The following is a 26,400-nucleotide window of genomic DNA, read 5'->3' as shown; positions in this document are numbered from 1 at the left end:
AGTAGGAAAAAATAACATGTTCTTTGTTTGCAAGTCTAGTTTGACTCTCCGGTTTTGTGAGATGTATGTGTGGTGTTACTCACCTAAGCTATTTTATCTTCTTATTGATACGAAGTAATAACACAGTAAATTACATTCTCAGGAAAGCTTATTTGATTAGTGGGAGTAGCTCACAAAAATGTTTAAAAACTTCACTTTAGCTCCCTATTTAAGTTTCTTTTTAAAGAGGATGCACTTTTGTCCTTTTGGGCATGCTGGCTCTTTTTTCAGTTGCTAGGGAAAGTTTCCAGATTTATTAAACTGTGTTTCTTCTTTCTATATATCTGTCCTGATTGGAAGAAATCTGCTGAATGTGGAAGCTCTGCTTGTCTGGTAGAGGAAGGTGGCAGTAGCATCTCTTCAAATTCAGGCATTCTTACTCTGACATAAGTTTCAATACACTCCAGTAACTCACCATAACTCAGATTTTTTTGATCATAGTGTATTTTATGAAACATTTATTTTTCTCCCCCTTTTGCAGGTGAATGTTAAAATTCCTGGTCTTTATTGTGAATTAGAACATGTTCACGTTGCTGCTGTTACTGATGTCATGCTTTAAAATTTTTGAGAGAGACAGGTTCAGAGCAATGGGTTGGGTTTTCTTGCTGTCATCCAAGGAGTGATTTCCGCTTCTCAGTATAGGAGCTACGTTTGGCATTGGGAACAGTTTCCTTTTGATAACAAAGGATTGATTCATCCTGCTTAGCCACATTAGGGTTATTTATTGCTAACTGGTCTTGCTACTTTACTGTGTTGTGTATGAGTACAGCTATAGTCTTTAGCCTTTAGCCGCTGAATATAGTCTTTTGTCCCTGTTTTAATTGGATGTCTATATAACTTCTGAATTTGCAGGCCTACGTTGTCTTTGTTACCACCTTAGGAGGTCAGTGGTTGGAGCGCAACTTTGCTACATTTTTGTCACATGTTCTTGATTTGGTCTCCCATCCTCGGGCGACTCAGACCCACGTGGAGGCAGTTTACTCTCGAAGATGCGTGTCCTTCATCCTGAGAGCAACTGTGGGCAGCTTACTTGGGGAGAAAGCACAGATCGCAGCTGCCAAGGACATATGTCAAGCCATCGGTAAACAAATGAAGGCAGTGGGTGAGAACCATTCTTCTTTATCTGTCACATGTTGAAAGTCACTGGCATTATACTGGGCCAGCCATTTCTTGGGTTTCTTCTGTTAGGGTAAAAGATAATTCAGCTGCTTTCTGTCTGAAACACGATCTCCAGAATGTTGGTTCTACTTGAAAGGTGATTGTGTAAAACTGGCTTGTTATTCTGTGATGGCTTTTGGTGTTGCATTTGCTTAGAATGGAATTGGGGGAAAAGTGTGCCTTTGCAATCTGTCTTGGTTTGGGATAGGTTGCAGTCATAGACGCACAGAATTCTTCACTAGCACTCCTGAAGGTCAGGTAGGTCAGGATCGTGTAGGTCCTTGTGTATTCCCCACTAATACTGACATCCTACTGGATTTTAGTGTTGGCAAATAAAGATTTAATATGACGACTGGAATTGAGAAACATAAATGTGGCCCCTTTGCAGAACCTTGCTGAATATGTAATCATTAAGAGGACTGTCAAAATTCTGTTGTCATTTGTTTCTTATGGAATTAGTTAGTGCGAGCTAGAGATTGAGAAAGTAAACTGGAATTGCACAACAGTGCATTTACCAAATGTCTGTTTCTTCTCCTTCTGCCATCTCCTTTGAGTTTAAAGTAACATTCAGCTTATGGAAGTGGAATTTGGAGACTTTTGCAAGTTCTTCACATAACTGTTTTTTGATAGGATAGTATGTTTCAATAGGGTAGGTTTGGAAACTTAAAAGTGTTCTGATTACAGTAAGTATTCTGAGATGATACAGTTGCAAAATTCCTCCTTCTGCCACCTTGTAAAAGTTGCAGGAAATTCCACTATGGTTTTGAATGATAGAAAGATGATAGAAAGAACTGTTTCTTTCTCTCTCTCTCTTTTTTTTTTTTTTTTTTTTAAGTTTCTGATGAATTGGATGATAAATTGGGAGGATTTTTATTTAATAATGAATACTTCCTTTCATATTAGGAGGGCAGTTTTTCTAACTTTTTACTGTAGCAGACATGTAAACATTAAGCTGATCCTAAAGTCCCTTTTCTTTCAAGTGCCACTTGGTGCTTCTGGGATATTGGGTAGGAGAAGGAAATTAGTGGGATCTATGAACTTAATTGGATAACCTTCAAATGATTAAATGCTATGATTAATTATTTACTAAAAGTTTGATTCTTTTTTCCAGTTTTATTCCATATGTCTGCATGTCAAGCCTAGATATATCAAGATCTTTTTTTATATAGTTACTGTGAATACATAGGTAGAATACCCAAATGCTGCATTTGTATACTTAGTTTTGCTGCGTTCTAGTGCTAATCCTACGTTTTAGTGTGCTGCCATCCTCGGTAACTGCTGGGTATCCTGTTTTCCATTGTCTTTGGATGATTGTGTTTGGCTGATAGCTATAAAACTATTTATCTTCAAAATGCCTTTTGCTTTGTGAGTTCACGCTATGGCCAAGCTTATGTTGTTTTAATATAGAGTTGGAGTCGAAACTGTCCCTTTCTATCCTGTATATCTGTGTGATTTAAGTGGTAGTAAAGCAAGATACTTCATTTTCTTTTCTGCAGAAGCAGTAGTGAACGATGCTAACAGTGAAAATAAATCAGGAGCTGCTGATGTGGCTGCAAGCCAGCATGTGATGGTGTGTGCTCTACAGGAACTGGGTAGTCTGGTTCAGAGTCTGAATGCCACTGCATCTCCTCTCATTCAAGAACCCTCTATTGGTAGGCGAATAAATTTAAATAGCTTAAATGAGACATCTGAGCAATGAATATGAAATATTATTAAATCTAGTTAAATAATAAAGCAGTGTGTAAGAAATAAAATGAAAATGACACTTCCTGGAATACCTCAGGTAGTTAAGTATTAAGTAAAGTTGTGATTTTTAGTATTGATTCGTTCCCAGTAATGGTTTTATAGGAAATGCATTGGTTTGCTATATAAGGTATGAAATATTTGCTTCTGAAACTGTATTGCCTTTAGAGATCAGGTCTTTTTTTTGTGGGGGTGTTAAGGGCAGAAGATGAACTTGTGAATAGTCCCATATTAAAAAGTTTGTTATTTGGCTTGAATAGAGTAGGGTTTGTGTGGGATCTTCTTGGTTATTTTAACTTCTCAATTTATGTATGTTTCAGTTTTCACTTTTTTAGCTTGTGGATGACTGTTTTTTCCAGTGAAAGTGCAAGTTCCTTTAGACATCTCATTATGCAGATTGTTGTCTTGATGCATAAGATATCCTTCTCATACTGATTTTGCTCCAACTATGGGATGGAGAGGATTGTCCTTGCTTATTCCTTCTGGCTGTTGTACCCCATAACAGCAGAGGAGACACTGTCAGTATTGTTTCAGCTAGCTGCTATGAAGCAGGCAAAGGTTGTTCATGAGCTAGAGACATCAAGCAGCAGTGGGGGCTTTGAAATAGGAGTTTAAGATTAGAGGTCTGCACTAAGGAAGGTGTTGGTGGGGAAGACAGGTTGGACTGAAGAGCTCACAGAAAGCAGGATTAGCTGGGCATGGGGGTTCAGAATGTGCTCGCACTTATCCACAACGTGAAGCAAAACTAAAAATCAGTCTTACTGTTGCTCTGTGTAAAAGTCTGTAGGAATTATCCATTGCCAGAGGCTTACTGCCTCTTTTCAGTTGCTCAAGTCGTAGAAGTCAGTGCTGTGGCTTTGATAGCTCCAGCTTTGCTGGTAACACCTGATGTGGAGCAGCATAATGCTGATAACACTATTGTCCTTCCTTAAAGAAAAAGGCCAAGTTATAAAACTCAAGTACTTTAATTCTGACTTTCTTAATTTTAGTATTGCCTGTCTAATACTGATTCAGTTACATGTCTACTGATATTAAAAAGCCCATCACAACTTTAAGACTATAAACTCTCTTTTCTGTAGGTCTGTTGGAGACAGTAACTTCAGTTCTTCTTCATCCCAGCATGGCTGCTCGACTTGCTGCCGCCTGGTGCTTGCGTTGTGTAGCTGTGGCGTTGCCTTTTCAGTTGACTCCATTTTTAGACAGATGTGCAGAAAGGCTCAACAATCTGAAGACCTCCCCTGAAGCTGTTAGTGGCTACAGTTTTGCAATGGCTGCTTTGTTGGGTGGTGTGCATCAGTGTCCCTTAGGTATTCCTCATGCCAAAGGAAAGGTGAGATAATGTGTGTTTATCTGTGAGTGTACCCAAAGATACCTTTTTATCTAGAAGTAACAGTTTTGGGAAATGCGTGAGGTTAGTTAAATTTCAATGCTTTAACTTGTTACCAAGAGAGCAATGGCAACAGTGTGTATTTATAGCATTTCTGTTGCAATACTTACCAGCTTTTCCTGCCCCTGCTCACTTTCCCATATTTGCATTCTTGTTTGGGATATTAGCGAATAATTGCTGAAGAGAATATCGCTGTCTGTATTGTCATAGGCATGACACTAATTGTCTGCATTAAATGTAATCTGCATTCATTCCTTATAGAAGGTCACTTTAAGTTATTTAGATTATTTGAGAACATCTTTGAATGTAGTTTGTAAGGGTGAGTGTGTAACAGTAGCTCGCAGTGGCTTAATTTATATTTTTAAAATCCATTGCTTATTGTCACTGGTGCAGATGGTGGTCAGTATTGCTGAAGATCTGTTACGAACTGCTGCACAGAACAGCAGACTCTCCTTGCAGCGGACTCAAGCTGGATGGCTTTTACTTGGAGCACTTATGACTTTAGGTTTGTAAAAACAGTTGCTTTTTCTTTAATGCTTGTTAGACATTCTGATTGTCTGCTGTGACAAATGGTCTCTTTGTACAGTCAGTCCAGTATCTAGCAGAAGAGTATTTCAATCAAGGGAAACAGTGTTGAAGCATTTGTTTTAGCAGCTTTGTTTATGCTGCAGAGAATATTAATATTTATGTAAGCTGAAGGTTAGTAGGTGTCCTACCTAAAAAACCCCCAAACAATAAAAATCAGTTCCGTTTTTTGGAAACGCAGCCTGTGGTCATTCTGTGAAAAGGGAAGAGCTGCCCAGAGTCTTACTTCCTTAATACTGTGGTGCAGAAGAAATGGACTGTAAATAAAATGTAAGAAGAATTCCAACAAGTTGGAATGCATGTGTGCCTCTGGATAGACAGTGGTATTGATTTTAAATGTTACCGGTTTAAAAGCTATTCAGTTGTCTTTTAAAAAAGCCAGCCTCATATAAGATTGTTCATATCTGCCATCACAGAAATAGCAGAAGTATGTTTTCAGATGTTTTCAGTATACTCTTGAATTTTGCAGCACTAGTGGATTTTTCCGGGGGCATTTATACTGGAATGTATGATGAAGTTCTGATGCATTCTGCAGTGTTTTGATCTCTCGGCAAATACCATTTTGCATTTCATCATGCTTCTCTAGTTGGGTTTTTTTTCCAGCTTATTGTCATGTTTTTGTAATAGTGTAGGACTATTTTGGTTGTCCTGCTTTAAAATATTTTTAATACATTTGCACTGGATTTTTCTGGAACTTTTCAATACTTGACCATTAAACTAGTTAGGTAATCAGTAACTCATTTTTCTACTCATTGTATGAACAAGTTAGGGTGGGCTAAAGAGCTTGCCTTCAAAGTAGTAATATATAAAAAAATGAAGTCAGAAAAAAAACTGTAAAAAGACAGTTTGCAGTGGTTACATATTACATGACAATGTATAAAATAGCCTATTTTGTGGTTTTAGTACTGGTATCAACAGACTTGTCTATACTATTTATCTGCCACACTTTCAACCTAGAAGTGAGATAATTTCCTTTGGTTTTATTCAAATAAGAGAAACCAGCAAAAGCCTTTGTTGAAGATTTTTTGCACTTAGTTAAAGACTAGTTTTTGTTACATTGTCACTTTATTTTTTGCATAGGCCCTTCTGTTGTTCGGTATCATCTGCCCAAGATGTTACTGCTGTGGCGAAACGTGTTCCCACGTTCTCTGAAGGAGCTGGAAGCAGAGAAGGCGAGAGGAGATTCTTTTACCTGGCAAGTAACGCTGGAAGGCCGAGCTGGAGCTCTGTGTGGTAAGGACTTCAATTTGAGATTACAAGTGCATGGTCCCAAACATTAGGGAGAGAACTCTTGTAACTTTCCTGCTTTATGAAAATGAGTAAGATGTGTCAGGTTTTCATCACTGTGACCTGGCTTTGACATACAGTTTTATGAACAGGTCACACAGTCTTTGAATAAACAGATTGAATTGCTGCTTTTTTTGATACTCTCCTAGGCTCTGTGTATTGCTCGTGCTTTGCATTTGTCTCAATAAAATTACAATTTAAACTATTTTGTTTTTAGCTATGAGAAGTTTTGTTGCTCACTGTCCTGAGCTGCTTACTGAGGATGTGATCAGGAAATTAATGACACCCATAGAATGTGCCATGACAATGATGTCACAGTAAGTAGGCAGTTTTTGCTCTTTAGTCACTTTATGTCTTTTCCTGGACCTGAAATACTACGACTAATTTGTTCTAATTAACATTTTGACCTAGTAGTGCACTACCACTGCTTGTCCACGTTAGGAAAAAAAAGTTTATAAGCATTGTGTTATTTCAGTAGCTTTGTCAAAGTGTATTACTGCATAGCTAGTGCTGCAGGGCATTCCATGGGAGCCTTTAACTGTGTTTTGGATTTCCACTTCAGTGGACTTTTGAATTCCTAGTTTGCTTATCCTTGTGCAAGAAATGAGAAAGCCAAGACACTTTTATACTACATGTTAGTTAATTAAACTCTCCTCTTACAAAGTGTACTAACCAAAAGACTTGAAATGTTCTAGAGAATAACGGAAAAGCAGAGTTTTAGGTTGGGTTTTGTCATTTGATTTCCCTCCCCCCCTTCCCCCCTCCACACCTCGACACCCCTTAAAGGTGGGAGGTGCATGGCTCTGATTTACACCAGTGTGTGGTTGGTTGTTTGGTTTTGTTTTTTTTTTTTTAAAGTTTGCTCTGTACAATTACCTCCAAAAATTGAGTAATGTTGCTTACAGTAGTTCTCTAAACAGTGGTTTCTTGTCTGGGCTAGAGATAAAACTTGTGAAAAGAAATCTGAAAATACTCTCTTTGGTAACTGCAATGTTTCTGGCTGTCTCTCACTTTTGATTCTGTAGTATTCCATCAGTAATTAAAGCCCATGGAGCTCATCTCAAAGCTAGTGCAGCTATGGTCCGTTTAAGACTTTATGATATATTGGCTTTATTACCTCCGAAGACATATGAAGGTACAGAAATTTTAAACAATTTTTATTAAAGTAAAATCCTACTTTACTCCTTTTCATGTATTTTTGGTGCTTACCTTTGAAGCAGATAGAAGATTCAAAAAATGGAATCTCCAAGAGTCTTGTGCTATGCTCCTCAATTTCTGTATGTAATCTTGACTGTGTAACTTACAGAGTATGAATGTTGCAAAATATTAGAGTAGCACTTAGAGTAATCAAAGGGCAGATGTGAGAATGAAGATTTAGTTTTGGTTTCTTTTAAACTTATTCTATTAGACAAATTTATGATACATATTATTAAATTAGCAGGCTCTGTCACATGTGCTGACAGATTAGGTTTTGGTTGGGGTTTATTTGTTCGTTCATTAAATTTACATGATCACATGCAAAATCTATATTGTCATCCTGGAAGAGATGTCCTGGTCTCTTGCTTAGAACATTGCTTTAGGAATGGGGAGCCCTTGGTTCTGTCTGAACCTTTGCTTTCAACTCCATAGTCTTGTCCGGTTCACTTCTCTGTTTGTTACCTGTAAAACTGAGGTAATGGCATGTGCTTCGATTTGTAACTTGTGGTGTCTAGCTGAAGTGTTTTGGATTATTGGTAATGTCTGTCCTTTTAGGGTCATTTAACGCGCTGCTTCGAGAGTTGGTGGCAGAATTTACTTTGACAGACAATTCTGCTAATACAACCACATCACTCCTGAGGTCCCTCTGTCATTATGATGATAGTGTTCTTCTTGGCTCTTGGCTGCAGGAAACGGATCATAAGTCAATTGAAGATCAGGTAATAAAAAATCCATAATAATAATAAAATATCTTTCCTATCTGTGTGATCTGTGTGTGGGGAAGCCTTTGAAAACTGAATCTTCATGCCTTGTTTTTAGTCTTATTTCAGAGGCTTGTTAGGTGTAAGCCCTTCTATCTACAGTGCACTGTTTTGATTACACACTGCCTGTAGCTGAGATATGAGTAGTGTTATGCAATTGATTTGATTGTGGTTAGTGAATTAACTTAATTGCTTTAACCAAAAACGACACTTCATCCACCTACCCTGATCCTCCTGGTCTACCAGTTGTTCTAATACATTTCTCCTGGTTAAAAAAAATGTAAGCTCCACTTAACATGTTTTATAATGAAATTGCTGTCAAAATACCAGTATTACAAATGGTGCTATGGCAAAACAAGATTCAACTGCTTTTATAGGTGATATGGAGGTCTCAACACAGCTGCTAGATTCTAATTTTGTTTAAAGACTAAATAATTAATAAGTTATGAGGACAAGTTTTTCTTCAGAGAAAATAGATGGTTAGGAAGCATTTTCAGGATGATAGGAATGTTAGTAATTTTAGTACCGTTTCTTAATCTTTCTATGTAGGGAATCATTACAGCCAAAACTGATTATTTAATATACTGTGTTATAACTCAATGCTCAAACGGAGGGTGAACTGTTTTCTGAAATATCACTTTGTTGTCAGTAATCCAGAAGCTGTTATTAGTACAAGAATTAATCTGCTTTTCTTTAATTTCCATCTCTTAATACCAGGAGTGATAGTTTGTGCATTTGTCCAGCTGTTAACTATTTTGACCATCTGGAATTTAGTTGGCCCTGTAATGCTAGTGCGCGTATGCACGGTGATGCTGCAGTTGTACTGAGGTGTTTGTAAGCTACTTTGTTGTTCTAAGCTACTGCATACTTGCCTTGTATGCAAATGTATATTCAGAGGTATTCATGTTATGTGGCATTTTGCAGCTTCAGCCAAACAGCGCTTCTGGAAGTGGTGCTCTGGAACATGATCCATCTTCTATTTATTTGCGCATCCCTGCTGGTGAAGCTGTGCCTGGTCCCCTTCCTTTGGGAGTGTCTGTCATCGATGCATCTGTGGCTCTCTTTGGTGTGGTTTTTCCTCATGTCTCTTACAAACACAGGTTAGTTTACATCAGTTTTTAATTTCAGAATCTAGTGCCTTGTTCTCTGGTTAGTATTGTGTTCTGGGTGTCTTTCCTTGAAATGAGGATATGCTTTGATAAAAACTGTCTTTAAATTCACACTTCTATATTTGGTGTTCATTGTATCTCAGGTTTCCAGACTATGAATCTCTTTCTAAGCTCAGTTTAGAAATGTCATGATCTCCTAATTTTTTTTTTTTTCATTTTTGAAGATCAGGCTTCAGAGGTAGATGCTGGGTGCTTCTCTTGCTGCATTTAGCAGTAATATCTGCAACCTAAATTTCTTATAAAAACATCCATTGCAATTAACTTCACATCAGCCTTGAAAACACAGCAGTGGCATCCATTGAATTCAATTTGGCTTCCATGTGTAAGACCATTTGTTTTTTACTCAGCAAATTATTTTATGCCTGATAAAAAAGAGGAAATGGAATTCAGCTTATTTTCCTTCGGGTTCTGTGTTACCTTTGCAGAAGCATAAGTTGTCAGGACTACTTCTGTCATTCAGTTTAGCTACTTTGTCACTGAGCACATAGTGATAGCACGTCTATGATGCATTTCAAAGTAAAATTATACTTCAGTGAAATCCTGATGGGCAGAGTTTGGTGTTTTCTCCCTAGCAGTCAGTCTCACTTTGCAGCAAGTGCAGAATAGACTTGAGGCCAACATGCAGTAAGCCAGCTTGACCTGTGTCTGTGGTTAGCTATGGAAAGGTTTGTTTGGGGAACTGCTGAGTAGATGCAGATGATACATGTTCTTGGTATCTTCTGCAGAGTACTGTTACCCCAGTAACACTTTCTGGCATGGTTAAATGCCATGAAAATGGAGATTAAATGGGGAAAATAATAGGAATATTTTGAATGGTAGTGGAGAGTCAGCATTTTCCCACTCATGTCCTCATACATGTAGCTGTAGAGCTAGAAAGTTCTGTGAATACTCACTTCTTCATTTTGGTTGTGTTTTCTTGAAAAAGAAATAGTGAACATTTCTGGATGAGGTAAAAGAACCATCAAAGTGACACTGGCTAGGAACTACCCTTTCTAAAATGAGTGAATGCCTTTGTGGTCCCTGAAGCATAATTTCTGTGACTGAACTTAAAAGACCCTTTTGTTGTGCACAGATTTTCATCAGCAGTGTTTTAGTTATTTTTGAAGGAATATCACTTAAATTATGTTTTTTCCTTTGTTTTAGATTACAGATGTTGGATCACTTTGCTGAATGTGTCAAGCAGGCTAAAGGTGTTCGCCAGCAAGCTGTGCAGCTTAATATCTTTACTGCTGTTCTTAGTGCCTTGAAGGTAAAATTTGTAAACTTGTAGTGGATACCAGAGTTCAGCGGTTAGACTCATTGATTTGTGTTTGATACAAAAGGCTGTTAGAAGAATATTACTCAAGTTACCAATTAAACACTCAAAAGTTTAAAAATATCAAACCTGAAGTTTTTTCAGATACTGGCATGAACTCTTGTCTGTGTGTATTGGTACAGAGAATAGATGAGGCTCATGTAGTCAGCATTCTATAATATTCCTATAATATTCATATAACATCCTTTTTTTCCCCATCTTTTTTCCCAATCCTGTAGCTTTCTTTGCACCATACTAATAGATTTAAGTACTTTGCCATTTATATTCAAAAAACTCCCCATGTCATAGAGTGTTGTGCATATGAGGTTAATGGAAATAATAAAAAAAGAAACATTGGGTTAGGATTTTGGATATCTTAATTTTTTTCTTCTTAAGACTCCCTAATATTGCATAGAAGTCTGGATGCTTATGCACAGTCCCACTGACTTCAGTTACAGCTCTGTGTTCTCTGTCTACACTTGGAAGTCCAACTTCATGCTATCAAGTCAGGAAGCTAGACAGCAAGTCTCAAATAATATCTCTGAGAAATAATTGGTTTCAGTGGCTTACATCACCACAAGGTTTTGTGGAATGGTGTATTAGAGTGCAGAATTTTCTTTCTACTAGCAAATTTCTTAAGGCAGTTCTAGGGTTTTTTTCTGATGCTGTTTCCAATTCATGAATGTGTTGGACAGCATCTGTCGTTGTCATCCTTGTTCATCTTCAGAGCAACTAAGTCCTGTGCACTGAGGAAACTACCCTCATAGAAGTGCCAGGCTGCAATTAAAGATCGGAGGAGTTTCTTCTTGTCTGACTTTTGTCTTACAAATAATGGCTGCCTAGTTTAAGCTAATTGCTACCTGGGCTCTATGTCCTTGGTTGATGTGGCAAAGCAGTACCTCTCTTACATGCTTTGTTCTTAGAAACAAGAACCATATTGCTACAAGTTGAAAAGTAGATTCTGAGACAGGTGCCAGGAATTTCCCAAGCCACATGAAATGGCCAAAGAGTTGTCAGAATTGTAAGAGCTAAAATGAGGACTCAGAGAATCTGCAGTAGAGCCATCAACTTCTTCTGTAATAGTTGCAGTGTTTGTACTTTACATGTGTTTATTCTTCCCCAAGTAAAATATTCCTTTAAAGTTTTACTGAAAGTTGATGTGCAATTAATGAAATAAGGGAATCAAAGGAGCTGCGGAAATGGTGTTTAGTCTTCTGTTGTAGAATGTTCAGACTCTATAAATGTTTGCAAAGATGTGATTATTAAGAAAATTATATTATTATATACATAAAATGTCTGTCACTTAAGTGATTCTTGCAGAAACATAACCGAGCTGTGGTTTTCCTGTCTGATAGGAAGAGATGTTGCAGTCAGATTTTTAAGTTTCTCTTTTTCTGGGGTACCCCGTGTAAAGGTAACTCTGATTCAGTAGCTCTGGGGTGCATGTACCACTGTATTGATTTGGTAAAAAAGACTGATGCAGCAGGTCTTCCTGTAGGCGAAACAGGTAGGGTGTTGGCAAACATGAGACTATGTTGTTGGGTTTGAGTTTTAAATATTTTCAACTAGTATATTTTAGGATTAATTACCACAAATTAAAAGAAAAGTAAAACTGCATATTTTTTAATCAAACATCTTGAATATAATAAAATTTGTCTTTTATCTTCTCTCTCCTGCTTTGGAGTGTTTTGGTGTGAGGTTTCCTGGTCTGTGCCTTTTCTTTCTTTCTTTTTTTTCTTTTGTAGGGTTTAGCTGAGAATAAAAGCACACTGGGACCAGAAGAAGTCCGCAAATCTGCTCTGACGCTGGTAATGGGTGCCCTCGATAATCCTAACCCTATTTTGAGATGTGCAGCAGGTGAAGCTCTTGGCAGAATGGCTCAAGTAGTTGGAGAAGCCTCTTTCATTGCTAGAATGGCACAATACAGTTTTGATAAGTAAGTTGGTTTTGATTCAGAAAAGGAAATAAATATACAATTTAACATAGTTTGGAAGATTCCTCTACTAAATGCCATATTGATTATTCTCTTCTCTTTGTGGTTGGTTGCTATGATTCTGTAGGTCTAACAAACCTCCAGAATCATCTTTTTCGGATTCATTGCATGTGATTCTTCCAGGAATAAAAGCCGAGTTGTTAAACTACTGAAGTGATAGCCGTGAATAGTTTTTGTTGAGTTACTTGGAGATGCCTACATGCAGCTTACACTAAGCATGTCTATAATATGAATTGTGTGATAGTGGTTCTGCTTCATCAAAATATCCTCTTTAGATAATGATTTAGCTTAACTACTGTCCCATAATTTTTTTTCTGTGTTCTGTTGTTAAGCTCTGGTCTTTAGGAATGTGTCTGGTAGATATAGCTAGTGACAGGACAAGGGGAAATGGTCTGAAATTGCATCAGGGAAGTTTAGGTTGGGTATTAGGAAAAAATTCTTTACTGAAAGGGACAGGCTTCCAATGGAGGTGGTTGAGTCACCACCCCTGGAGGTGTTTAAAAGAAGAGTAGATGTTGTACTTGGTGTTGGGCCTAGTTGGGCTCGACAGACGGTTGGACTTGATGATCATAGAATCACAGAATTGTAGGGATTGGAAGGGACCTCAAGAGATCATCAGAAGGTCTTTTTCAAACATAACTTTTCTATGATTCTATATAACGACACACCGTGCTTCACAATTTTTTGGCTTAAATTTAAGACGTCATCGTATCCATGAACCAGAATGCACCTGCCTTAGGGCTGCAGCCATTTTTTTGGCTGGCATATGGCCTCAGTCCAGTTTGCTTACTTCTGGGCAATTCAGTTTTTCCCATAATTTCATCCTGTAATAAAATAGTCATTTTTACTGTCATTCCTTGAATTTCTATTACTGGGACTGTTTCCTTGGTTTCGTATCTAGGTTTCAAGTTGTTGGTGGCTGCCAGTCTGTTGACACTGTCAAGTAATTTTTTTGTATTTGAGATTTGGATTTACTTTGTTGTTCACTAATGGCTAAGAGCATGCTTGTCTCTCGTATACAGACGACCAGGAAAAAGAATAATTCTTTGTTTTAACTAGGATATCCTTCTTTTCTCTCTTCCTCATTGTCCAAAAGTTTGGTGGGCTTTTTTATTTTTAAAAGTAATATATATGACATGCATTCAAAGCAGAAATATTATGGAAAATACTCAACAATTCAAAAGATCATTCAAAATGCTTTTCATTATGCTGTAGTTTCATTAATAAAACTATTTAAAAAATCTTTATTGGAAACGTCATAGAACTCAGCTATAGAGGAGAACTGCATTAAGTTATTCAGCTGACTTTGCAGTGGAAGATGTAGCTGTGGATTTCTTTTGTCATTGCTTTGTATGTTGTCGTTATTTTTCCATTCTTGATTCCTTTTCACTGCACTGGTGTAGCAGTGACTTTGCTGATTATTAAATTAGTCTGCTGGAAAACACTGGTGAACACGAAATGCTCTTCCTATATTCTTTCTCTTCCAAAACTGTTAATCTAAAACATCACGTTCTGACAAGGAAGGGAGAAATTAACTATTAAAATATTTTGTTTGTTTTGCTTTTTCATTTGCCTTATATTTAATCTAGTTTAATAGCAATATAGGTTAAGTACATTGGTTTTGCTTTTGTTGTTAAGGCTTTTCAAGATCTTATAAGGTGGCCTGCAAAATTCTGTGATCCTGCCCATGGCAGGCGGTTGGAACTAGATGATCTTTAAGGTCTTTTCAAACCCGAGCCATTATATAATGTTATGATTTGCACTGTTGTGGTACTTGAAGGTTTCTTTGTAACAAACTTGGTAAATTACTGTATTTTCTTTTATTTAAACATTGATAGGTTAAAATCTGCTCGAGATGTTGTATCAAGAACAGGCCATTCTTTGGCTCTGGGCTGTCTCCATCGGTATGTTGGTGGGATAGGTTCTGGACAGCATCTGAAAACTAGTGTCAGTATTCTCTTGGCTTTGGCGCAAGATGGAACCTCTCCTGAAGTTCAGGTAAAAGCCACAATTGCCACAAAACTACTTTAAAATGTTCAGGATTAAAATTAAAAATTAATTATCTGTTCAGATGTTCTTTACTAGAGATTGTCACACGTAAGCCAAGTCATACGGATGTAGCACGAGCCAGGGAGTGTGGGAAAGTGGAACTTCCCTTACAAACTAGTAGGGTACAGAATCTCAAATATGTACTGCAATTAAAATACAGCCTTACTGTTAGAGAGGCAGTTGCAAGTGATCACACTAATTCAGACTGACAGGTGTCTGTTGTCAGCTGAGCCAGAGTAATTCTCTGTGGGCATATTCCTGACTGACTGTAATTGTAAAGCAAAATGTGTTGGTTTTACTTTAATGAACTAAACTAGAATTCTTAACAACTTGCTGATGGTTAACGTGTGATCAGCTACTGGAGTCTGAGGTGATAAGCAGCATTTTTCTTTGCCAAGTAAATTTCTTGCAAACTGAACTGCATTTAGAGGACAAAAGGGGAACTACTAGGAGCCGAGTCCAAGACATGCAAAAGGTAGGGAGAAGTTTCTTTCCACAGTGGACTATAGACATATGTCCTTCCAAGAGGACGACTTGACTCCTAAAAGTTGCTGGTGGAGTAGACAGGGAACTAGACATGCTGCTGAAAGAGCAGTGCCTTTGGTGTTGCTGTATATTTATAAGTACTCTGCAGTTCAAAACAATCTCCTAAGTTGAAAGTACTTGAAAATTGGGAGAATATAGTCTTTACTATCCAGGAGAAATTTGAGGGGTCAGTGTCAATGTCTGGTTTTATTCTCCCTTAAGCATCTATCTGTTGCTGCTGCTATAGAAAGAGAGGGCTAGATGGACCAGTACATTAAGAAGCTGAATATTAGAGGGAAAAGTGCTGTTGATGTTTTTTTTCTCCATAATAAATCAAACAAAGCCCTAGAATAAAAGAATTACTTTAGAACGGGATGGGGGCGGGGAGGGCAAGAGACCTTTTTAGAGTAATACCAAGTGTCTTGTCTGTAATTACTGTTCTTCAAAGATTATGGTATAGTTGCATGATATAACAGGTAATTTTTTTGTCATTCTCTTCCCAAGTTACTGCAAGGAAATGATTATCTGAAATAGTGACTGACTATTATGCTTTAGCAGTAGGAAGTTTTGTGTGACCCACAGTAGGGGTGCTTTATACCAACAGATTATGAACACTGAAGCCCCTACTAACTACAGAATCATACTTCCACCTTGGTTTAAAATGTTGACTTGATAGGGCATGCCTCTTACTTCTTTTCATCAGGGCAATAAAAAAGAATAATCAAAATAACCAAGCTTGTCACTTGAGAAAGCAAGCCTAGTTTTGTTTGGATATAATGTTTTCACTTAGTAATCAAATACAATGTAAAGTCCCTTTTAAATTTCTTTAGTTCATTTAAGGTAAGTCAAAGTTCAGTTTGCATATGTAACAGTTCATGTGTGAAGAAGTACTGTTGAGGCATATAACTGTGTACCATTCATTTGACAAAATGGTTTTACTGCCTATGAACAAAATGTAAAGGATAAAGGGGAATCCCTGGTGGAACTTGCATGCCTACAGCATTTTCTGTTGAGAATACACCACCAGGCTGCTGTGGAAAGCTAAGCTTTTAAACCTCATCCCTCACTAGACCATTGTGGATGCACAGAAACTGTATGGGAACGTGAGTAATGGAAATTTGCAGGAATGAAAGGAGTAAGCTGTAATGTGCTACTGTGTGGTTAGGACTGCAGAAGTCGTTATGTGATTACTAGTGCTAATGGGTTTTGGGTGGCATTAGAGAGGATTAAAAAGGAACAGTTTAACAGGCAGGCTTTCCAGTTCACTCTTAAGAGTCTAGCTTTGTAACTGGAATATTCTTTTGACTTTTTCAGTCTTTTCAGTGCAATTCCTTCACATATATAACAGAAGAAAATGCTGAAATATTATAAAAATATTACAAAAAGATAGCTAATGTTTTTAGGCCTGTCAGGGGAATTTATTTCCTATTAAATGTCAGTGACCAAAAAGACTGTCCCCTTGCCTACTTGTTTTAACAATTACAATAAATTATTTTGCTCTTTTTGTTATTTACTTACCTTGCAACTGAAATAGGTTGATCTTTAGCCTTTTTTTTTTTTTCTCGTCCTGCAGTCCAGTCTGAACAGCAGCTTCCTTCTCTTGCACTCTCTAATAAGAAAATTAATTAGAAAACACATGGGAACCTTTGAGCTGATCATGAAAATCAGTTTTTACTGTAATGTCAAAGGCACTCCCCACTAAAGACTTTGTCGACTATTTCAGACACAACATCCACTTTTATAGTGGAATGATGCTCTTGCTTGAGTCACTGTGCCTCTCCCCACCCCTAAATGGGCGTGGTGGGGTTTTTGTGCATTTATTCGACCATTTTTTGCTTAAATTCCTTGTCATTGTCATCTCCATGATCCCCAAAAACTGCTGATAGCCAAAGAATACACTAGACGTATTTAAACTACTAGGTAGTTGCTTGAGAATCTGAGACCTTTGAAGCACTTCTGGAGTCAGAGTAGCTAACTAGACATATTTAATCAAGGACATACAGAGATAGGCTCAATCTGCATTCAACATTGTGTAAGTTTCCAAAAGGTGTGATTGAAAAATATTCCTTTGCTTTTTTGGTAGACCTGGTCTCTCCATTCACTTGCCTTGATAGTAGATTCTAGTGGACCAATGTACCGTGGATATGTGGAGCCAACACTGTCTCTAGTTCTTACGCTGCTCTTAACAGTTCCACCATCACACACAGAAGTACACCAGTGCTTAGGCCGATGTCTTGGAGCGATCATAACTACTGTTGGGCCAGAGCTGCAAGGTTAGTGGGGATTTGAAGAGAAAACAAAAAAAAACCTGATTTATATAAAGATTATATATATATGTATCTATATCTATATATATCTCCATCTTAAATGGAAGAAAATACTGTTTTGTTTGTAGCAGTTGGGAGGGGGGTGTGTTTTGCTGAATTCAGTTACAGTCCTGCAAACAACTGCACTTCTGATTGTGCTTCGAACTGCTTGGGGCTTTTTTCTGACTGCAGTTTAAAATTTGTATAAGGAAGTTGCAGTGACACACAGTCTAGCTAATGGCAATTTTGCATGGTAGGAGAAAGATTAAAAACACCCTTGCTGCATGTTTTGCTGTGTGTAGTTTTGTGGGGCAAGAGGCAAGATTTTTCTTCTGCTTTTTCAACACACGTTAATTTTACATTTAACTGATGGCAAGAGCTTAAGTCTGTTGTCATTGATAAAGTTGTGAACTATAACTCATTTCAATTAATTCATTATATTCTTAGATCACTCTACATTACTGTAGAGAGAATAAGATCATGTCCTGCCAAACACTGTATTTGAATTTCTGTGTCTCAGTTGGCAAAGAACACGGATTTGTAACTTTGTCTAACTGAGATTTTAAAGAATGTAGAATGGTGTTTGATGCAGTGTCAGAGACCCCACCACTAGTTAAACTGTGATTCTAAATAACTGGACTCAAATTTCCTCTTGTTATGAAACGTTTCTAGATGGTTTAATTGAACTTGTGTATATGCTTGCTGTGTATTAACCTTTTCATTTGGAGTGTTATTCTTTTTTTGAATAAACATTGACTTTTTTATGCAGGTTACATTTTTCTATAATTCGAGGTGGTTTATATACCTGATGCGGGTTAATTCTTAAAATACAGAATGGGAATGTTTTTCAAATTAAATACAGTTCCTTTGAATGCTTGTCATATTAGAACAGTACAACTCCATATAAGGGAGCAAAGTAAAATTACCTGCATACCTGTATTCTAGTTTAAGTGCTACCTGATATTTTAGGAAATACTTAAGTTCATGAAAGTTTGCTTATATGTATAGAATGAAAGAGACTTTAAAAATTGAAATACAGATATTTCATGTCCTGGGGAGATGTTACCAAGATATTTCTGACTGAAAATTATTGATCTAAAATCAGTTTGGATGGGGCATTGTTTAACTGAACTAAAAAAAGAGATGTTGAAACACTCTGTAGTGTTTCTTTGAAGTTATGTAGACACAAACTTGTGGTAGGAATTCAGAAAAGCTACATGCTAATCTGTGAACTTTGAAGCATTAAAACTTCTTGTTTCTCAAAGGTTTCAAGTCTACATTTGTCATACAAAATTTTTCTTGTGTTAAGGCTGTTGTTTTACATCATTAGGTAACGGAGCTACAATTTCCACAATCCGTTCTTCCTGTTTGGTGGGATGTGCAATCACACAGGACCACTCAGACTCACTTGTTCAGGCAGCTGCCATATCCTGCCTTCAGCAGCTTCATATGTTTGCACCACGGCATGTCAACCTGTCCAGTCTGGTTCCCAGTCTTTGTGTGAGTACAAATCTCTTTTGTTCCTCAGAGGCAAGATGTCAAGCAATAATAATAAGCAAGCCACATTTGCAGAAACACTGCAGTGCAGTAGAAGGATTTCTGTCCCCAAGAAACTTTAGGGTTTTTTCAGAGTGGTGCCCAGATTGAAGTCATAAGGTTTGATTATCTTTCACCTTAGAGAGCACAAGAGAGCAAGCATTTATATATAACATAATTGAATAAAGAGATGCTGAAACATTGTTTCCTCCAACTGACTGGCTGTGTAGAGGGAAGTGAGTGAGGTGGGAGAAAGTAGAAGACTTTTAATTTATTTTACCACAGTCAGCGTAGTAGATGCTGACATACAAATTCTTGTGCTGCTGCTGTTAGCATTGCTTTCGCCCTCCATTAGTGTTCTGTCAGCAAATCCTGGCTTAAGCCTGGAAATGAGGCAGAGGCTGGAACCCAAAACAGCTCTGAGAGGAAAGGTGGTGTGTATGTTTTGGTGTGGCAGTTGGTTGCAGGATTTTTATTTTGGTTGGGGCTTGGTTATTTGGGTTGGGTTTTTTTACTATAACTATCTTTAAGATTATTTTTAGAGGGCTTAGCAATGCAATACTTAGAAGTCTGAAAAGATTCTCCATAGTGTTGGTTGGATGTTTTGCAAATTTCTTTGTGTCATTTTTGTGGAGCTGGTGGCTGTGTGTTACTTGGAGTGCAATCCTGCTTACGTTAACATTGGAGCTTTTCCTTCATCTGCTGTCCAGACTTTCCTTCGTGCTTCCTCTTGTTGTTAAATGCTTCTCCCCACAACCCTGGAGTGCTCCTGGGAGTACAATGTGTTACCAGAATCCATCACTTTGGTAATTTCACAAAATTGTGCATAGAAGAGGTGTAGCATACCCAAAAGTAGATAGGCCCTTTTGAAAGAATACTGTATGTAACATGACAAACAATCCCTGTAGCCATCTGCTCTGCATGTACCAGTGGGTAATGTTACAGACAATGAAGTTTATACAGCAATCACAGTTTTGAAGACTTTTTCTAGGATTTTTTGCTGTCTGTTTCCTGTTCCTTTGTCCTCTGCTAAAGAAAAGCTATTTTCCTTATCTTTTCTCATATTCCTTACTTCCAAGTCACACTGAATTTGCAAGTCTTCCTCTGAATTGTCTTGTGCATTTTTTTGTACTGCAAATGCATAGATATGTAGGCAAGGTCTGCCATACCTGTCCCCTTAACAAATTCTTCATTGTCTTGTGACTTACTTTCGAACGGAATTAATACTAGGTATCAAAATTAAACCCCACAGTTTCACAATCTAGTTTAATTCTTTCTTCCTGCATTGGCTTCATATGCACTAGTTGTTTGTTTTGTAACTTAGAACAGTGAATACTGCTTTCCATTAATTCAGTCTCTGAAATGTTCTGTGGGTTAGTTCCATTAAAACAACCTCAGTGTCATATTTAGAGGTTCTTTAAAGTCTGCTTGTTTTTTTAGGACTAAAATCTTGTATATTTATATGTGGAATAAAGATCTACTGTTAAAATGCTTTATAAACTATACAACCCTTTCATTTAGGAAGGCAATTTCCATCCACATAATAACCTAATACCGAGAAAGCAAACGTGTATTTGGTTTATTAAAAGCAAATTCCCTGGGGTAAATAAAGAATCAGAGTTTCTTAAAGAGCCCTCTTCATCTCTTCCACTCTGGAAAAATACAGATCTCTCAAGAAAATAGGGACCATGCACAATTCTTCTATAAGAAAAATATTTGCTTGTGTTTGAGGTGATTCAAGGAGTTAGAAACTAGTCTTGGTTAGCGAAGAAATTTGAAGCTGTCTTATTGAGAGGCTCTTATACAAACTCGTGTTAAATTCTCGCAGAAGTTTGAAATAAAAGTTCTTATGATAGCTCTTGTGTGGTGCAGCTGATGATGGCTTTTTGTTTAAAAGGAATGTGATTTACAGCTGTAGCAGAACATGAGGCTGAGTGAAGAGTATAACAGATTAAAAAAAAAAATTAGTCAAAAATCGCATGGGCACAGTAGTTCCAATATCTGAATTCTTATTGCTTTCACCAGATAGCAGCTGTCAGCTATGTATGTTGGCTTTTTTTTCACATTCGTACACTAGAAAAAGTGCTTGCTTTTGAACTCTCAAGGCTCTTGTAAAGAGCTTGGAACCCAGCAGCTCACACATGGGCGTATAATTGAAAAATAGAAAGCTGTTAGTCCTTAGCAGTGCTGATTTAGTGATATGGGGGTGCAGCAGTTCTCTCACTTGTAATTGTAATTTTAGGTTCATTTGTGCAGCTCCCACTTGCTGCTTCGCCGGGCTGCGGTTGCATGTTTACGACAGCTTGCTCAGAGGGAAGCAGCAGAAGTATGTGAATACGCCATGAGCTTGGCAAAAAATGCTGGAGACAAAGAAAACAGTGTCATCAGTAAGTATTTCTTTCATGTGGCATTTGTAACAGTTGAGTGCACACATGCATACATAAATGTGTGGTTTGCCTTCACTGAGGGGGGAAAAAAACTAACAACCCCTGACAACAACAAAACAGAAACCTAAAACCTTCCCTTCCACCTCCAATAATTTCTGGCCGCTTATAATTTAACTTTTTGTAAATTTCAGACTTAAACTTGTCTGCTCCAATAAGAATGGCATTCAAATAGGGAACACAGTCTGTATAATGGAAACATTTTACTGTTTTTCCGGTGTTTTAGGTTTTGCTCTTTTGAAAATGGATTATATCCTGTTTGATTGAGATACCTGGTTGTGTAGTATTTTGTTAGCGGCACATCTGCTAGCCTGCAGACTTTGCAGTCTGATTCACTTCTTACATGTATCACTTTATTCTGAAAATAGGAGACTCAACAGTGTTGCTCAGTACATGTGTCATACAAAGACAAAATTGTGAACTTGCTTGTATTAAATCACACCAGTTAATCTGGATGGATTCTTTGGAGTCCAGTGCTATTAGGGGTTTTTACAAGTTCATGAAGTATGTACCTGAAAAAGGATAGATGATGATGATTATTATTATTTCTTTGTTTGGAAGTAGTACTAGGAGGTGTTATTTGCCTGTCAAAGAATTAAGTGAATTGTATTAAAATCTTTTCTAGTTTCTGAATTTCTTAATTCAGAAGAAATTCAGTAATGTTTTTGTGTATCGTTGCCTGAACTATATGCACACAAATACACAATGGCCAACTCCAGTCTGTTATTCCAAATTTTAAAACTGAGTTACAGATTTCAGAAGAGAATTCTCATTATCACTTTGCAGATGTAAATCCTTTTGCACCGGGAGCTGGTGCCCGGCGCGATGTTCATTCCCGACATCAGGGGGTTAACATAACAGAGACAGGCCTTGAAGGTGTCCTCTTCGGGATGTTGGATCGGGAGACTGATCGCAAGCTGTGCTCTGACATCCACGATACTCTGGGACATATGCTTTCATCGCTGGCAGTAGAAAACCTTTCTCACTGGCTCATGCTTTGTAAGGATGTCCTCGCAGCTTCCAGTGGTAAGTGTTCTATAGCGTTCGCAAATGACGGTGTGTCCTTAGGATAGCGGTTGGAAGGGACCTCTGGAGATCATCTAGTCCAATCCCCCTGCCAGAGCAGGATCACCTAGAGCAGGCTGCACAGGATCACATCCAGGCAGGTTTTGAATGTCTCCAGAGGAGGAGGCTGCACAGCCTCTCTGGGCAGCCTGTGCCAGTGCTCTGCCACCCTCGCAGTAAAGATCTTCCTCCTCATGCTTAGGTGGAATTTCCTGTTACTGAAGTTTACGCCGATTGCCTCTTGTCCTGTCACTGGGCATCACTAAAAAAAGACTGACCCCATCCTCCTGACACCCACTTCTCAAGTATTTATAAGGATTGATAAGATCCCCCTCAGTCTTCTCTAGGCTAAGAAGTCCCAAGTCCCTGGGCCTCTCTTCATAAGAGAGATGTTCTAGTCCGTCATCTTCATAGCCCTTTTTTGTATCCTCTTAGTAGTTCCCTGTCCTTCTTGAACCAGGGAGCCCAGACTTGGACACAGTATTCCAGATGAGGCCTCACCAGGGCAGAGCAGAGTGGGAAGATAACTTCCTGTGACCTGCTGGCCACACTTTTCTTGATACACCCTAGGATGCCATCGGCTTTCTTGGCCACGAGGGCACATTGCTGGCTCATGGTTAACCTGCTGTCCACCAGGATTTCCAGACCTTTTTCCCCAGAGCTGCTTTCCAGCAGAACAACCACTAACCTGTACTGGTAGTGCATGGGGTTATTCCTCCCTAGGAATAGGTGCAGGACCCTACACTTGCCCCTGTTGAATTTCATAAGATTACTCTCTGCCCAGCTCTCCAGCCTGTTCAGAGCTCGCTGGATGGCAATACAGCCATCTGGTATGTCAGCCACTCCTCCCAGTTTTGTATCATCAGCAGACTTGCTGACGTTGCTCTCTGTCCCTTCACCCGAGTCACTGATGAATATATTGGAGAGGGCTTGACCCAGGACTGACCCCTGAGGAACACCACTTGTTACAGGTCTCCAACTAGCATCTTCTGGCAATATTTCTTTGGAGCTCATCTTTTATCCTAGTTAAGATATAATTTATATTGTATATTGACCTTTGATTATAGTCCATTAAAACTTGCTTAGAAAAAAATAATCATCAATGCCAAGTTTTAAAATACTGCTTTTAAGATTAAAAAGTTAGCTGCCTTCAAGTAGGATTTTTTAGCACAGAAGCAGTGTGATTATATTCTGACATTTCAGTATCTTAGTGAAAGCAGATTTATTCTTGCTAGGATCATAAAGGGAGAGTTCTGTACATACTCTGAGCCTACTTTTATGAGGTTTTGTGAGTTGCTGATGTGATGATGAGTTACCATGGTGATGAAACTTTTGCTTGTTGTTCAGCTTCACAGACTTGTTTGCACAGATCTTGTCCTCTGAGACCTTATTCCTGTTTTTCAGCTTGTAGGATGGTTGTGACGCAGGTTCTGCTCATTTCCCTTGCATTTATACTTGTTTATTGGCATTCTGTGAGTTCATCCTGAAGCTCTTTCTACATGTTGCTGGCTTTACATTTAGGGATGAGTAATGCTACCAATGATTTCTTTATGCAATGTGGTTACCATATATCCGTCCAATGAGGAAGACTGACTTTCCCCACTTTGAAGCTGGCATGTCCATTTCTTGTTTCATGTAGGATGGGCCTTAAAGTTTTTAACATGGTTGTCCAATCTCTTATTTATTAGTAGGTAAAATACTCTCTGAGAGAACTATATTTAAATACATTTTTCTCACCTGTACTTTCATAAACCAGAAACTTCTTATTGAATTCCTGTGATCCAGCTAACTGGCATATGAACAAACTTGGATTGCTCTTTAAACAGAAATTTTCAGATTGGCCACATAAGGTCCTGGACACCTTTGCAAAACAATCTTGTGAATTGGCACAGTCCATGTATGACTTGCCTCTTTCTGTCTTGGTTCTTCAGCTGCTTAAATTCAGACTTTTGAAGAAGCATGTCAATAATTCCTTCTTGTTCTCTTCTTATTGCCAGAGTATTTTGTTTCTCAGTATCTTGGCATTTTGCTTGTTTAGACCTTGTCATTGAGATCTTATGTTCTCATTTCTGAATAGCAGTTGTTTAGCACGTTTGGGGGTGCCATAAACTGCCAGCTGGGCTGCATACCTGTCCCACGGCATGGAACTTTGCAGATTTGTTTCAGTTTTCTGTGCACTCCAGGTTTTACTTCACAGAGGAGCTGATTCTTTGATTCTGAGCCCAGTAATCTCTTTACCCTGTTCCTTGACAATTTAATAGTTAATTTCAAACCTGAGAAGTTTAGGTATAGGATTCTATTGTAACTGGTCTCTTTGGAGAATTAACTTTGCAGGATTTTTTTTTCTGTATACTTTAAGCCAAATAAAGAGGAATATAGCCCAGATTAGAGGGCTACTGATATTTCTTTGCTTTTCTACATTTTTCAGATTATGTTGTTTCAACAGAACAAAGTCTGTTTTGAATCTGTAAAGAAAGACTTGAATATGTCCTTAGCTGTGTTCTCCTATTGTAACAGCAGGATTTAGTGGGGTGGTTTTTGTTGTTGTTGGTTTTTTGTTTTTTTTTTTTTTAATTTTTTTTTTCTTTGTTGTAGACATGAGCACTGCAGCTCCCTTGGGAGGAGGGAAGGATGAGGAATCAGAGAAAAAGGATGAGATGGATGATGATACAATGTTTACCACCTTGGGTGAAGAGGATAAGTCCAAGCCTTCTGTAGCACCTCGTTGGGCAACTCGTGTGTTTGCTGCAGACTGTCTGTGCCGAGTTATCATGCTGTGTGAGAATGCCAACAAGGCACACTTTGACCTGGCACTGGCTCGCTCAGCCAGACTTAAAAACCCAAAAAGTAATTACAAAATGTACATGTTTTGTTATGGTTTTAATTTTTAAAAATTATTTTTGACACCCCTTTACAGTTTAAGATCATAAAACCAAGAAAAAAATATAAGCATCCTTTCATTCAAATGGTTAAAATCAAAGGAAATGGACAGCAAAAGTCAATAAAACTGTAGTTACCATACCATGAAGACAAAGAATGAGGTTTACTGGGAGATATGGATTCTTACAGACTGATCTTCTTAGGAAAAAACCCCTCAAATTTGCAAACCTTTGCTTCAGTCAGAAATAGAAGCAGTTAACTTCTAGCTAGGGGTGAACTGGAACAGCTTCTGAGTTTAACATAATGACCCTACTGAATTAGATCTCAGAGATTATTTTAGCATCTCTAGACTGAAGGATGCTAGGAAAGAAAAGAGAGATAAGGCCAGGTAATTATTGCTGTGGCATTGGTTGTGGGAGGGAGTTATAACAAGACATGGACACAGCTGCTTCATAAAGTTAGTTCTCTTGGTATCCATGGGAGTGATGAATCTTCATTTTAAAGCTCGTGTTTTGAAGGTGCTTTTAAGAGTTAGAGGATCAAAATTGTTAACATAGGTGATGACATAGTTGTTTTGTGAAGAAATGTTTTCTAACAGATAGTGGGAGGTTTCCGTCCTTAAGTTGTCCATGTGTATTGGTTCTGGTGCATGGTCATTGTTTGCTTTCATCCATGTATTGCTCATGAAGACATTGTGCATGTAGGATGAATATCATGAGCATCCTAGAATGCATGAGATGAATGGATTTTAATGCCTGTGTTGTTGAGGGTGCCTGTTAGGATGTGGAGATAGATCAAGTCTTTGGATTGCTTTGCCATCTGGTTCCAGCACTGCACATCAGTTTTGTGAGAATCTTATTCCTGACTTGATTTGAGGCTGAGGTCACTGTTTGAAGACTGAGAGGGAAGAATTTTGTGAAAGTTTATATTGAGATAGCACTGAAAATAGAGAAAATCATGAAATAAATACTGTTTATAGAAT

The 26,400-nt window shown here is 38.0% G+C and overlaps 1 protein-coding gene across 1 annotated transcript in view; it reads left to right on the top strand.

Annotated features, from left to right (window-relative positions):
* Positions 1 to 26,400, top strand: part of HEATR5B (HEAT repeat containing 5B) — a gene marked incomplete at its 5' end in the record, with an annotated part of 54,458 nt that overhangs the window by 4,805 nt on the left and 23,253 nt on the right. The window contains 17 exons of the mRNA XM_084261973.1: positions 892 to 1,141; positions 2,694 to 2,849; positions 4,020 to 4,270; positions 4,721 to 4,832; positions 5,993 to 6,145; positions 6,417 to 6,516; positions 7,225 to 7,334; positions 7,952 to 8,115; positions 9,082 to 9,257; positions 10,470 to 10,575; positions 12,366 to 12,556; positions 14,452 to 14,611; positions 17,271 to 17,460; positions 18,824 to 18,993; positions 21,272 to 21,416; positions 22,260 to 22,499; positions 25,134 to 25,385. Coding sequence (XP_084118099.1) covers positions 892 to 1,141; positions 2,694 to 2,849; positions 4,020 to 4,270; positions 4,721 to 4,832; positions 5,993 to 6,145; positions 6,417 to 6,516; positions 7,225 to 7,334; positions 7,952 to 8,115; positions 9,082 to 9,257; positions 10,470 to 10,575; positions 12,366 to 12,556; positions 14,452 to 14,611; positions 17,271 to 17,460; positions 18,824 to 18,993; positions 21,272 to 21,416; positions 22,260 to 22,499; positions 25,134 to 25,385 — 2,926 coding nt within the window. The remainder of the gene's footprint in view (positions 1 to 891; positions 1,142 to 2,693; positions 2,850 to 4,019; positions 4,271 to 4,720; positions 4,833 to 5,992; positions 6,146 to 6,416; positions 6,517 to 7,224; positions 7,335 to 7,951; positions 8,116 to 9,081; positions 9,258 to 10,469; positions 10,576 to 12,365; positions 12,557 to 14,451; positions 14,612 to 17,270; positions 17,461 to 18,823; positions 18,994 to 21,271; positions 21,417 to 22,259; positions 22,500 to 25,133; positions 25,386 to 26,400) is intronic.

The sequence above is a fragment of the Gallinula chloropus genome, assembly GCF_964237585.1.
Source record: "Gallinula chloropus genome assembly, chromosome: 3".
Lineage (NCBI taxonomy): Eukaryota > Metazoa > Chordata > Aves > Gruiformes > Rallidae > Gallinula > Gallinula chloropus.
The sequence above is the reverse complement of the archived record's forward strand: the minus strand, read 5'-3'. Positions and strand labels throughout refer to the sequence as shown.